A 13,567-nucleotide genomic window follows, 5' to 3' on the forward strand; every position below is an offset into this window, starting at 1 on the left:
TGTCCCAGTGCCCGTCCTGACTGAACCTATCTCAGTGGCCGTCCGGTCCGCACAGTGAGAACTAGTCCCAAGTGGTTGTCCAGCCCTATTGAGAATCTTAAGAATCGTTTCTGCTCTTTGGGTTCAGCAGCTACTGCCAGACACCACCCTGGAGTGGCACCTGTCAGCTACCTGCCGCACAAGCCTGACCTCACCACTAGAGGCTCCAGCGAACACCAAGGTAGCTGCTTAGTCACTCCCCTCCCGGTTAAGTCTGGTCTGTGGCACAGTGGGTTCACGAACCACGTGCGCCAACTAAGGAGTGTAGCACCCTGCTTGCAACAACCACACCTTCTTGTCCCTCACGGTGCAACCAGGGGCTAAAACATTTAATAGAGTTGAGCAAAGTGATTTGCAGGAACTTAGTCCATGACCACCATATCAGAGCCCTCCTGGTACCTGCCGGCAGCCTGGGGCACCTCTTCTGATTACTAACGACCATTATTCTGACGGCCATTGAGTACCTTCTTTGACCATCTGATATGGTCATCATCAGTATTAGATCTGTGGGGGTCCGACACTCATCATGGCCACTGATCAGCTGGTACCGGGCAAGTAATAAGCCAAGGTAGACGTCCATGCGTAGATGGCTGTTTCGGGAGACTTGAAGAGTTTTGTGTAGCTGAACATAAGATGTAACCAAAAAACCACATGGAGGCAGAAGATGACTCCAGTATTCACACCTTTAATATTTCACATACTCATATTAGATCAGCTTATCGTCCCGACTCTCCGGGGGTCCCGAGGTCTCTCGGATGTGCTGGTTTTAGCTGCTTTACTTCATACTGTGCTTGTCAAACAGGTACTCCCCCATGCCATTATTGGGGACCCCCAGGCGCTTCAGGTTGGTGATGTGGTCTCCGATCTTCTTGATGCGCTCCACGTGTTCTTCCAGGTGCTCCTCTTCCAAAAAGTCACAGAGCTGAAAGTAAAAAGTAAAAAAAAGTAACTTCTAATGACCCTTACTGATACACTCAGCGCATCCTAACAAGACAAGATCTGTTTTTTTTTTTACTATTTTTTATTATTTCCAACTTCTGTTTAAAATAAAGGAGTATTTCCAAAGTGTACTTTTTTTAGGGGGAGGGATAATAACCCTTTAATGCCTGATAGAGGCATGTCCCGCCTCTCCTTTCACTTTCTCGGCCCCACAAAATTCAGGTTCCCTGGAGCCTTTTATTACCCTGGACCACCTAAGGTGTCCCCGATGACATCTCCTTCCAAAGTTTGCCATTAAAGTATGTCGGTAACATAGTGACAAATCTGCAATAGATGCTCATCCGCAAGATGGGTGATAAATGTCCAACTTTTGAGCCCCCCACCGATCACAAGAACAGGGGTCCTGATGCCTCTATTCCTTCTTCCTTTGCTTAGTGGCATGGTCACATATGCACAAAGTCGCTCTATACATTGGCCATGTTGATCATCATTTTTCCGTGGTCATATCTTTGCCTGATGTTACAGGTATGTTTACTCACATTGGGGTCTTTCCGGTCAGTGGCCACATTATGCAGTTCCAGCAAAGCCTGGTTAACAGTTTTCTCCAAGGCCAGAGCAGTTTGCATGGCATCCAAGGAGCTTCCCCACTCATCCCGTTCAGGTCTCTGGAGAATAAAAATATAAAAAAAAAGTCATATAAAGTCCTAAAAGTTGAAAATAATTAACCAAAACATTCCCAAATTTCCAATATTACTTTTGCATAATGTCCTTATTTTGGATAGACGATGAGATCAGGATGACCGGTCCAGGAGGCATCTATCTCACCTTGATGTCTTGCAGGACAACACGTCCACCACGCTTATTCTGATATTCCATCAGTTTCTCGGCATGCTCCTTCTCCTCATGGCTCTGCTCCTTGAAGAACTCAGCTACATGGTGAAGGGCGACATCATCCCGCTCAAAAAAGTGAGACTTCCAGAGGAAAAGAAAAAAGGAATTACAGTTACAAAGAAAGGTAAAATATAATTATCACTCATCTGGAGTCAGCATGTGAAATTCTCCATAAAATCTGCAACAAAATCTGCTTGTAGCATGCTGATTTTAGTGCAGAAACGCAACAGAAAATTCAACCTGAAATTTGAATTCATTTTTGTAGGATGGAAAAAAATGCAGTGTTTTACAGTAGCAGCAAAATGAAAGTTTTCTAAACTTTCACACTTTGCAAGTTTTCGATCAGTTATGAGTAAAATTACCCAAGAATTATCATTTCATGCAGTAAAACAGTCAAATTAACAGTAGTAGTGACAGGTCTTCCTTAAATATGGGATTCATTCCAGAAATCCATGAAATTGGGTCATACTTGCACCCAAACAAGGCTCTTGTTAATGCAAAAAACTTTGCCTCCATGTTCCACAGTGCAAAAACTCAGCATTTTTTTTCTGCACCGAAATACTTCACTGATTGTTGTGTTTTTGCTCCAGTTTCCTATTGTATTTATTATTTTGGTGCAGATTTGAAGCCAGAGGTTTTGTCCTATATGTCTTACACATTTGTTTTTACAAAAGTTTATAAAGAACAATGCATTTCCCCCCCCCCCCAAAAAAAAAAAAAAAACAATATGCAGATTGTCTCTTCAGAGAGGAAGAGGGCTAGAGCTCTAGCCCCACCTACAGGAAGCAGCAGTCCTAAAAGTCAATATGGACGTTAACGAGCCTTGCAATATGACTTAAGCCAAACCAGAATCTCAATTTGCAGACACGTGTTTCGGGGTGTTTGCCCCTCGTCAGCGCAAAGTATGAGATCTGATTTGGCTAGGTGAAAGGCTCTGGGCTAGGGTGAGGAGCATGCATGGCTTATAAGTCTCCTCACTCTGACATCCCAGGGTTGGCTTGTAACGCTCCATAAGGAGAAACGATACCCATTAGATACCCCCCAAAAAAATGCACAGTTCAGCTACGTCTTTAAACGGACAGCGGCCATGAAGTCACATCCACTCTGCTTGAACTGTAAAACCTGGTGGATTTTATGCACAAAAAATTTAGAGGAAAAATTGCTCCATTTTTAATGTGGGAACATGGGCAAAAGGGGTATTCCCTCCATCTTAATGACATAATGTTCAGCCCTAAGGTAAGGATACACTGACTCTTTTTTGGAGTTTTTGAGGAAGATTTTGGAGAGTTTCTGCTCGGAAGACAGCAAAAAGACTAAAATGCAAACAAAGAAATTGATCACGCTCATTAAGGCAGCTGTCATGATAAGGTGATTCAGTACCACAATGGACATTGAGGTCAGATCACATACAGTGACCTGACAATAACCCAAAAACATAGAACGAGCTCTGAGACGTGGAAACTCTGCTGACCGCAATCCCTAATCCTCTCCAACACACTAAAGGCAGCCGTGGATTGCGCCTAACGCTCCCTATGCAACTCGGCACAGCCTGAGAAACTAGCTAGCCTGAAGATAGAAAATAAGCCTACCTTGCCTCAGAGAAATACCCCAAAGGAAAAGGCAGCCCCCACATATAATGACTGTGAGTAAAGATGAGAAGACAAACGTAGAGATGAAATAGATTTAGCAAAGTGAGGCCCGACTTTCTAAACAGAGCGAGGATAGAAAGGTAACTTTGCGGTCAACACAAAACCCTACAAAAACCACGCAAAGGGGGCAAAAAGACCCTCCGTACCAAACTAACGGCACGGAGGTACACCCTCTGCGTCCCAGAGCTCCCAGCAAGCAGGAAAAAACAAATAGACAAGCTGGACAGAAAAAAACAGCAAACAAAATAGCAAAGCGGAACTTAGCTATGCAGAGCAGCAGGCCACAGGAACGATCCAGGAGGAAACCGGTCCAATACTAGAACATTGACTGGATCAAAGCACAAGGTGGAGTTAAATAGAGCAGCACCTAACGACTTAACCTCATCACCTGAGGAAGGAAACTCAGAAGCCGCAGTACCACTTTCCTCCACCAACGGAAGCTCACAGAGAGAATCAGCCGAAGTACCACTTGTGACCACAGGAGGGAGCTCTGCCACAGAATTCACAACAGTACCCCCCCCTTGAGGAGGGGTCACCGAACCCTCACCAGAGCCCCCAGGACGACCAGGATGAGCCATATGAAAGGCACGAACAAGATCAGGAGCATGGACATCAGAGGCAAACACCCAGGAATTATCTTCCTGAGCATAACCCTTCCACTTAACCAGATACTGGAGTTTCCGTCTTGAAACACGAGTATCCAAAACCTTCTCCACAATATACTCCAACTCCCCCTCCACCAAAACCGGGGCAGGAGGATCAACAGATGGAACCATAGGTGCCACGTATCTCCGCAACAATGACCTATGGAATACGTTATGTATGGAAAAAGAATCTGGAAGGGTCAGACGAAAAGACACAGGATTAAGAACCTCAGAAATCCTATACGGACCAATGAAACGAGGTTTAAACTTAGGAGAGGAAACCTTCATAGGAATATGACGAGAAGATAACCAAACCAAATCCCCAGCACGAAGTCGGGGACCCACACAGCGTCTGCGATTAGCGAAACTTTGAGCCTTCTCCTGGGACAAGGTCAAATTGTCCACTACATGAGTCCAAATCTGCTGCAACCTGTCCACCACAGTATCCACACCAGGACAGTCCGAAGACTCAACCTGCCCTGAAGAGAAACGAGGATGGAACCCAGAGTTGCAGAAAAACGGCGAAACCAAGGTAGTCGAGCTGGCCCGATTATTCAGGGCGAACTCAGCCAAAGGCAAAAAGGACACCCAGTCATCCTGATCAGCAGAAACAAAGCATCTCAGATATGTTTCCAAGGTCTGATTGGTTCGTTCGGTCTGGCCATTAGTCTGAGGATGGAAAGCCGAGGAAAAAGACAAGTCAATGTCCATCCTACCACAAAAGGCTCGCCAAAACCTCGAAACAAACTGGGAACCTCTGTCAGAAACGATATTCTCTGGAATGCCATGTAAACGAACCACATGCTGGAAGAACAATGGCACCAAATCAGAGGAGGAAGGCAATTTAGACAAGGGTACCAAATGGACCATCTTAGAGAAGCGATCACAGACCACCCAAATGACTGACATCTTTTGAGAGACGGGAAGATCTGAAATAAAATCCATAGAGATATGTGTCCAAGGCCTCTTCGGGATCGGCAAGGGCAAAAGCAACCCACTGGCACGAGAACAGCAGGGCTTAGCCCGAGCACAAATCCCACAGGACTGCACAAAAGTACGCACATCCCGCGACAGAGATGGCCACCAAAAGGATCTAGCCACTAACTCTCTGGTACCAAAGATTCCAGGATGACCAGCCAACACCGAACAATGAACCTCAGAGATATCTTTATTTGTCCACCTATCAGGGACAAACAGTTTCTCCGCTGGGCAACGATCAGGTTTATTAGCCTGAAATTTTTGCAGCACCCGCCGCAAATCAGGGGAGATGGCAGACACAATTACTCCCTCTTTGAGGATACCCGCCGGCTCAGATAAACCCGGAGAGTCGGGCACAAAACTCCTAGACAGAGCATCCGCCTTCACATTTTTAGAGCCCGGAAGGTACGAAATCACAAAGTCAAAACGGGCAAAAAACAGCGACCAACGAGCCTGTCTAGGATTCAACCGCTTGGCAGACTCGAGATAAGTCAAGTTCTTATGATCAGTCAAGACCACCACGCGATGCTTAGCTCCTTCAAGCCAATGACGCCACTCCTCGAATGCCTACTTCATGGCCAGCAACTCTCGATTGCCCACATCATAATTTCGCTCAGCAGGCGAAAACTTCCTGGAAAAGAAGGCGCATGGTTTCATCACCGAGCAATCAGAACTTCTCTGCGACAAAACAGCCCCTGCTCCAATCTCAGAAGCATTAACCTGGAACGGAAGCGAAACATCTGGTTGACACCACACAGGGGCAGAAGAAAATCGACGCTTCAACTCTTGAAAAGCTTCCACAGCAGCAGAAGACCAATTGACCACATCAGCACCCTTCTTGGTCAAATCGGTCAATGGTTTAGCAATACTAAAAAAATTGCAGATGAAGCGACGATAAAAATTAGCAAAGCCCAGGAACTTTTGCAGACTTTTCAGAGATGTCGGCTGAGTCCAATCATGGATGGCTTGGACCTTAACAGGGTCCATCTCGATAGTAGAAGGGGAAAAGATGAACCCCAAAAATGAAACCTTCTGAACACCAAAGAGACACTTTGATCCCTTCACAAACAAAGAATTAGCACGCAGGACCTGAAACACCGTTCTGACCTGCTTCACATGAGACTCCCAATCATCCAAGAAGATCAAAATGTCATCCAAGTACACAATCAGGAATTTATCCAGGTACTCTCGGAAGATGTCATGCATAAAGGACTGAAACACTGATGGAGCATTGGCAAGTCCGAATGGCATTACTAGATACTCAAAATGGCCCTCGGGCGTATTAAATGCAGTTTTCCATTCATCGCCTCGCTTAATACGCACAAGATTATACGCACCACGAAGATCTATCTTGGTGAACCAACTAGCCCCCTTAATCCGAGCAAACAAATCAGATAACAACGGCAAAGGGTACTGAAATTTAACCGTGATCTTATTTAGAAGGCGGTAATCTATACAAGGTCTCAGTGAACCATCCTTCTTGGCCACAAAAAAGAACCCTGCTCCTAATGGCGACGATGACGGGCGAATATGCCCCTTCTCCAAGGACTCCTTCACATAACTCCGCATAGCGGCGTGCTCAGGCACAGATAAATTAAACAGTCGACCTTTTGGGAATTTACTACCAGGAATCAAATCGATAGCACAATCACAATCCCTATGCGGAGGTAGGGTATCGGACTTGGGCTCATCAAATACATCCCGGTAATCAGACAAGAACTCTGGAACCTCAGAAGCGGTGGATGACGAAAAAGTCAGAAATGGGACATCACCATGTAACCCCTGACAACCCCAGCTGGACACAGACATGGATTTCCAATCTAATACTGGATTATGGACTTGTAGCCATGGCAACCCCAACACGACCACATCATGCAGATTATGCAACACCAAAAAGCGAATAACCTCCTGATGTGCAGGAGCCATGCACATGGTCAGCTGGGTCCAATACTGAGGCTTATTCTTGGCCAAAGGCGTAGCATCAATTCCTCTCAATGGAATAGGACACTGCAAGGGCTCCAAGAAAAACCCACAACGCCTAGCATACTCCAAGTCCATCAAATTCAGGGCAGCGCCTGAATCCACAAATGCCATGACAGAATACGATGACAAAGAGCAGATCAAGGTAACGGACAGAAGAAATTTTGACTGTACCGTACCAATGGTGGCAGACCTAGCGAACCGCTTAGTGCGCTTAGGACAATCAGAGATAGCATGAGTGGAATCACCACAGTAGAAACACAGCCCATTCAGACGTCTGTGTTCTTGCCGTTCAACTCTGGTCAAAGTCCTATCGCACTGCATAGGCTCAGATTTAAGCTCAGGTGATACCGCCAAATGGTGCACAGATTTACGCTCACGCAAGCGTCGACCGATCTGAATGGCCAAAGACATAGACTCATTCAGACCAGCAGGCATAGGAAATCCCACCATGACATCCTTAAGGGCTTCAGAGAGACCTTTTCTGAAAATAGCTGCGAGCGCACCTTCATTCCACTGAGTGAGCACGGACCACTTTCTAAATTTCTGACAATATACCTCTATCTCATCCTGACCCTGACACAGAGCCAGCAAATTTTTCTCTGCCTGATCCACTGAATTAGGCTCATCGTACAGCAATCCGAGCGCCAGGAAAAACGCATCGATATTACTTAATGCAGGATCTCCTGACGCAAGAGAAAATGCCCAGTACTGAGGGTCGCCACGTAAAAAAGAAATAATGATCCTAACTTGTTGAACTGGGTCACCAGAGGAGCGAGGTTTCAAAGCCAGAAATAGTTTACAATTATTTTTGAAACTCAGAAATTTAGTTCTATCTCCAAAAAACAAATCAGGAATAGGAATTCTCGGTTCTAACATAGAATTCTGAACCACAATGTCTTGAATATTTTGTACTCTTGCCGTGAGCTGATCCACACATGAAGACAGACCCTTAATATCCATCGCTACACCTGTGTCCTGAACCACCCAAATGTCTAGGGGAAAAAAAAGGCAAAACAGTGTAGAGAAAAAAAAATGGTCTCAGAACTTCTTTTTTCCCTCTATTGAGAATCATTAGTACTTTAGGCCTCCAGTACTGTCATGATAAGGTGATTCAGTACCACAATGGACATTGAGGTCAGAGCACATACAGTGACCTGACAATAACCCAAAAACATAGAACGAGCTCTGAGACGTGGAAACTCTGCTGACCGCAATCCCTAATCCTCTCCAACACACTAAAGGCAGCCGTGGATTGCGCCTAACACTCCCTATGCAACTCGGCACAGCCTGAGAAACTAGCTAGCCTGAAGATAGAAAATAAACCTACCTTGCCTCAGAGAAATACCCCAAAGGAAAAGGCAGCCCCCACATATAATGACTGTGAGTAAAGATGAAAAGACAAACGTAGAGATGAAATAGATTTAGCAAAGTGAGGCCCGACTTTCTAAACAGAGCGAGGATAGAAAGGTAACTTTGCGGTCAACACAAAACCCTACAAAAACCATGCAAAGGGGGCAAAAAGACCCTCCGTACCGAACTAACGGCACAGAGGTACACCCTCTGCGTCCCAGAGCTCCCAGCAAGCAGGAAAAAACAAATAGACAAGCTGGACAGAAAAAAACAGCAAACAAAATAGCAAAGCGGAACTTAGCTATGCAGAGTAGCAGGCCACAGGAATGATCCAGGAGGAAACAGGTCCAATACTAGAACATTGACTGGAGGCCAGGATCAAAGCACAAGGTGGAGTTAAATAAAGCAGCACCTAACGACTTAACCTCATCACCTGAGGAAGGAAACTCAGAAGCCGCAGTACCACTTTCCTCCACCAACGGAAGCTCACAGAGAGAATCAGCCGAACTACCACTTGTGACCACAGGAGGGAGCTCTGCCACAGAATTCACAACAGGCAGCACCTAGGTCTTACCATGGACAGGTAGGTGTAGGACAAGTACATTTTGAGGTTGTCCAAGCTCATTAAGATAGCACCTAGGTCTTACCATGGACAGGTAGGTGTAAGACGAGTACATTTTGAGGTTGTCCAAGCTCATTAAGATAGCACCTAGGTCTTTTCATGGACAGGTAGGTGTAAGACGAGTACATTTTGAGGTTGACCACGCGGTTCACCAACGTCTCGGTGTCATGGCTGAAGTTCTGGCGCACTTGGGAGAGCATCTTCGCGGCTGGTTATTGGATCTTGGTGAAGAAGAACAAGGCGGGATAAGTCTATTCTGCGGATGGTGGCCGGTCGAGCTCCGTTCAATCACTGTTGAAGCAAGAACTTTTCCAGACTGGGAGTTTCCAATCACTTCAAGGGTTTTTATAGTGTGAGGCTCGTAAGCTGGAGTCACACCTCACGCTGCAGTGATCAGCTTTATTTCTGCTGAATCACGCGGACATCTGAGCCAAGAACCTGCTAATGTTACACATGAGGGCTCCATCTCGTTATGGAGAATTACTGCAAAGTCATGGAACTCCCCGGATAAGAGGACGTCACATTATACCACATTATACCATGGATCATCTTCTGCACCTGTCTTCTCTTTCCATCCAATATTTAAGCCCCTGTTCTGTTGACCAACTTAGTTACATCTCCTCTATCTCGGAGCTGTTATGAGTACCTCCTGTGATGTTCCTGACCCAAACCACCTGGGGGCAATGTTAGTGCTTTTTTTTTTTCAACATGAAAGGCCTATAGACACATGCATATAGGCAGGGTGTCTGCACTGACAATAAGAGCCCTCATATTTATTATCGCACCTTTTTTCTCTATTTTTTAAGCATGATTTTATGTGCTCCTGAAATTTTTTGGTACCAAATTTTGCAACATTTTAGCGTAACGCGTGACTTTTTTGGGGGGAATCTAAAAATTTGCAAAAAAAAAAAAAGGTTAAAGATAAAAAAAAGAATTTGGGATTTTGCATCAGATTCATGGATCGCGCGTGCTGTTTTGCAGAATTTGGTGCAAAATACGTCAACGAATATCACAAGAAGGAAAGAAAAGTGATTTAAAAAAAAAGCTAATGATAAAACCAAGTGTCAATGCAAATACGCTAGCTTTTTTAAATGCATACAAAAAAATAATCACTAATTTTGATAATAATAAAAGACCAATAAATAATAAAGAAGGCCAAATCCTGCTGGATCAGCCAAAGTGCCACCATCTTTGGCATATTGGGTCCACCCCGCCCTCCTGATTCTTTTTTTTTTTTTTATTTGCTGTGGATAAGCCACCTGTCACGCACAGTGTGGGAAGGACTATGTGCAACACGAAGGTAGGTGGCCTACCCTATATTGGTTCCACACTAATCACCGAGCAGGAACGTAAGCCCTGTATATCCCTAGAGCTAGGCCCTGCACAGGGAAGGGGATGAGCACTGGTCAGTCCCCACTGTAAACTAAAGACAAAAAGGGAGACAAACGAGGGAGAAACCTAGCTGGAGCAGACTCCAGAGAGAAAACACCAAACGTCCTCCAATAGCACCAGAGAGGAAGTAAGCCGACTGCTATAGCTCCAAGCCTTCACAAGGGAAAAATGTGAATATCACTGATGACTCCATGAAGCAGACTGAGAGTCTATAAACACCCAGGTCTAGGAGTGTCAAATAGACCCGGAGGGAGGTTGCCGCTGGGTCCAAAAGAAGGATTAAGAAGGCGTCTACAATGCCAATCGCAGAGACTTTCTGCAGCCAGATGCTGTGTGACACTGGGCTCATCACTGATTTAAAGGGGTTGTCCAGTCAGAGCCGCTGGAGCTGTTATTTGCAGCCATAGCTGCGAAATACAGCTTAGTGCAATATGTAGCGTCTGCTGCCGGGTACTGCAGAACAGCTCCTGTTCAAAGGATATCCTGTGACTGGAAAACCTAACAGATTTTCAGGAAAAGTCCGGTCTAGCTGCAGTTTGTTTAAGCAAACAAACAAATGAACTGTTTTACTCACCTTCCCCAGGTCCGGCGCTGAGTTTCTGCCGCTGCTTCCGGTGTCTGTTATTGTCTGCAGCGCTGGGGTCACAACAGTAGTGCAACAGCCAATCAGTGACCAAGTTTAATGGATAAAGTTTTTGGTTACAAAAGAAATAATAAAGCTGTGGCCGACCCCGTCCAACAAAGAGCAACGTGTCCGTGAGTCATGCAAGGCAGGGAGCCATCATCGGTGATAATGAGTGTTGGGTGGTATGATCTCTGCAGTCTATATATTCTCTGAAATGTCGGAGCGTTTCATAAAAAAATATACCGGTCTGTAATCAGCTGACAGGTTCCCTTTAAATATTGGGTATTGAAAAATTTGGCAACTTTCTAATATAGGAAACCATTGCTTGCTGTCAGTGAATGGAGACTGTACACACAAGGAGGCTGAAATGTTACTTATCCTTGCATTTCTGCTAATGGCGACTGTTGTACTGCTGACTCTTATCTTCTAGATGTCCTTTGTCTGCGCCTGCACAATTCCTTATCTTGTTTGGCAGGGTATTGCTGTGTGCAGGGCCGTATTTAGAGTTTCTGCTGCCCTAGGCACTTTTAGCGCTGCCTCCCCCATTGGTGAATGACACTATCGGCAGTGACTTTGGCAAGAATTGCTGATGTGAAAGTCGCCTTTTGCAGCAGATCCGGCGTTTTTTCTGCATCTGCCGCGTAATGGATCACTTACGGCAACACTGCATTTGGCTTCATTCATTCCCTATGGGATTTGTGGCACTTGCCGTGATCTGGCAGATGTGGTACCATACCTCCCAACTTTTGAAGAAGGGAACGAGGTATAAAGTTTGCGGCGCACGTAGTGTGCCGCGGCAAATTTTAGGCCACGCCTCTGACCACACCCATTTCACAACTAGTCACACGCATATCCACGTCCCAACCACATCCATTTAGCACTGCTGATCACAATGTTTCATATACAATAATTATAAACAAAAATAAATATGGCCACACAGTGCTCCATACTGTATAATGGCCACACATGATGCGCTATACTGTATAATGGCCACACATGATGCTCTATACTGTATAATGGCCACACATGATGCTCTATACTGTATAATGGCCACACATGATGCTCTATACTGTATAATGGCCACACATGATGCTCCATACTGTATAATGGCCACACATGATGCTCCATACTGTATAATGGCCATTGGCCACACATGATGCTCCATACTGTGCAATGGCCCCACATGATGTTCAATACTGTATAATGGCCCCACATGATGCTCAGTACTATATAATAGCCACACATGATGCTCCATACTGTATAATGGCCACACATGATGCTCCATACTGTATAATGACCCCACATGATGTTCAATACTGTATAATGGCCCCACATGATGCTCAGTACTATATAATAGCCACACATGATGCTCCATACTGTATAATGGCCACACATGATGCTCCATACTGTATAATGACCCCACATGATGTTCAATACTGTATAATGGCCACACATGATGCTCCATACTGTATAATGGCCACACATGATGCTCCATACTGTATAATGGCCACACATGATGCTCCATACTGTATAATGGCCACACATGATGCTCAATACTATATAATGGCCACACATGATGCTCAATACTGTATAATGGCCACACATGATGCTCTATACTGTATAGTGGCCACACATGTTGCTCCATACTGTATAATAGCCCACATGATACTCAATACTGTATAATGGCCACACATGATGCTCTATACTGTATAATGGCCACACATGATGCTCCATACTGTATAATGACCCCACATGATGCTCAATACTGTATAATGGCCACACATGATGCTCCATACTGTATAATGACCCCACATGATGCTCCATACTGTATAATGGCCACACATGATGCTCCATACTGTATAATGACCCCACATGATGCTCAATACTGTATAATGGCCACACATGTTGCTCCATATTGTATAATGACCCCACATGATGCTCAATACTGTATAATGGCCATACATGATGCTCCATACTGTATAATGGCCACACATGATGCTCAATACTGTATAATAGCCACACATGATGCTCTATACTGTATAGTGGCCACACATGTTGCTCCATACTGTATAATGGCCCCACATGATGCTCAATACTGTATAATGGCCCCACATGATGCGCCATACTGTATAATGACCCCACACGATGCTCCATACTGTATAATGGCCACACATGTTGCTCCATATTGTATAATGACCCCACATGATGCTCAATACTTTATAATGCCCCCCTCCCATCCCATATGCATGGCTCATATTCCCCCCCTCCTCCTGTATGCATGGCTCATATTCCCCCCCCCCCCATGTATGCTTGGCTCATATTCCCCCCCCTCCTCCTGTATGCATGGCTCATATTCCCCCCCTCCTGTATGATGGCTTATATTCCCCCCCCCCCTCCTGTATGCATGTCTCATAATCCCCCTCCCTGTGTGCATGGCTCATAATTCCCCCCCCAC

At 45.2% G+C, this 13,567-nt stretch overlaps 1 protein-coding gene across 3 annotated transcripts; it reads right to left on the bottom strand.

Annotated features, from left to right (window-relative positions):
• Nucleotides 1–703: 703 nt before the first annotated feature.
• On the bottom strand, nucleotides 704–9,432 carry LOC138650973 (ferritin heavy chain B-like). Of its 3 annotated transcripts, none has more exons than XM_069740862.1 (4): nucleotides 9,194–9,432; nucleotides 1,804–1,950; nucleotides 1,518–1,643; nucleotides 704–961 (listed from the first exon to the last, which is right to left on the bottom strand). In XM_069740862.1, exons 1-4 carry the CDS (start codon nucleotides 9,293–9,295, stop codon nucleotides 815–817), a joined length of 522 nt encoding a protein of 173 aa, XP_069596963.1. In that variant the 5' UTR covers nucleotides 9,296–9,432; the 3' UTR covers nucleotides 704–814. The 3 variants fall into 3 exon arrangements, with proteins under 3 accessions (XP_069596963.1, XP_069596964.1, XP_069596965.1); XM_069740863.1 differs by having other exon boundaries at nucleotides 9,121–9,431; XM_069740864.1 differs by lacking the exon at nucleotides 9,194–9,432 and adding an exon at nucleotides 9,048–9,165.
• Nucleotides 9,433–13,567: the final 4,135 nt, after the last annotated feature.

This window comes from Ranitomeya imitator, chromosome 10 (genome assembly GCF_032444005.1).
Source record: "Ranitomeya imitator isolate aRanImi1 chromosome 10, aRanImi1.pri, whole genome shotgun sequence".
NCBI classification, from domain to species: domain Eukaryota; kingdom Metazoa; phylum Chordata; class Amphibia; order Anura; family Dendrobatidae; genus Ranitomeya; species Ranitomeya imitator.

What these genes read in the sequence shown, in the direction of transcription:
- LOC138650973 (XM_069740862.1), bottom strand. Translation starts at nt 9,295, where the DNA reads ATGCTCTCCCAAGTGCGCCAGAACTTCAGCCATGACACCGAGACGTTG. An exon ending in TTGTCCTGCAAGACATCAAG is followed by an intron (nt 1,644 to 1,803) that starts GTGAGATAGATG and finishes TTTATTCTCCAG; the next exon opens with AGACCTGAACGGGATGAGTG. An exon ending in CTGACCGGAAAGACCCCAAT is followed by an intron (nt 962 to 1,517) that starts GTGAGTAAACAT and finishes TTTTACTTTCAG; the next exon opens with CTCTGTGACTTTTTGGAAGA.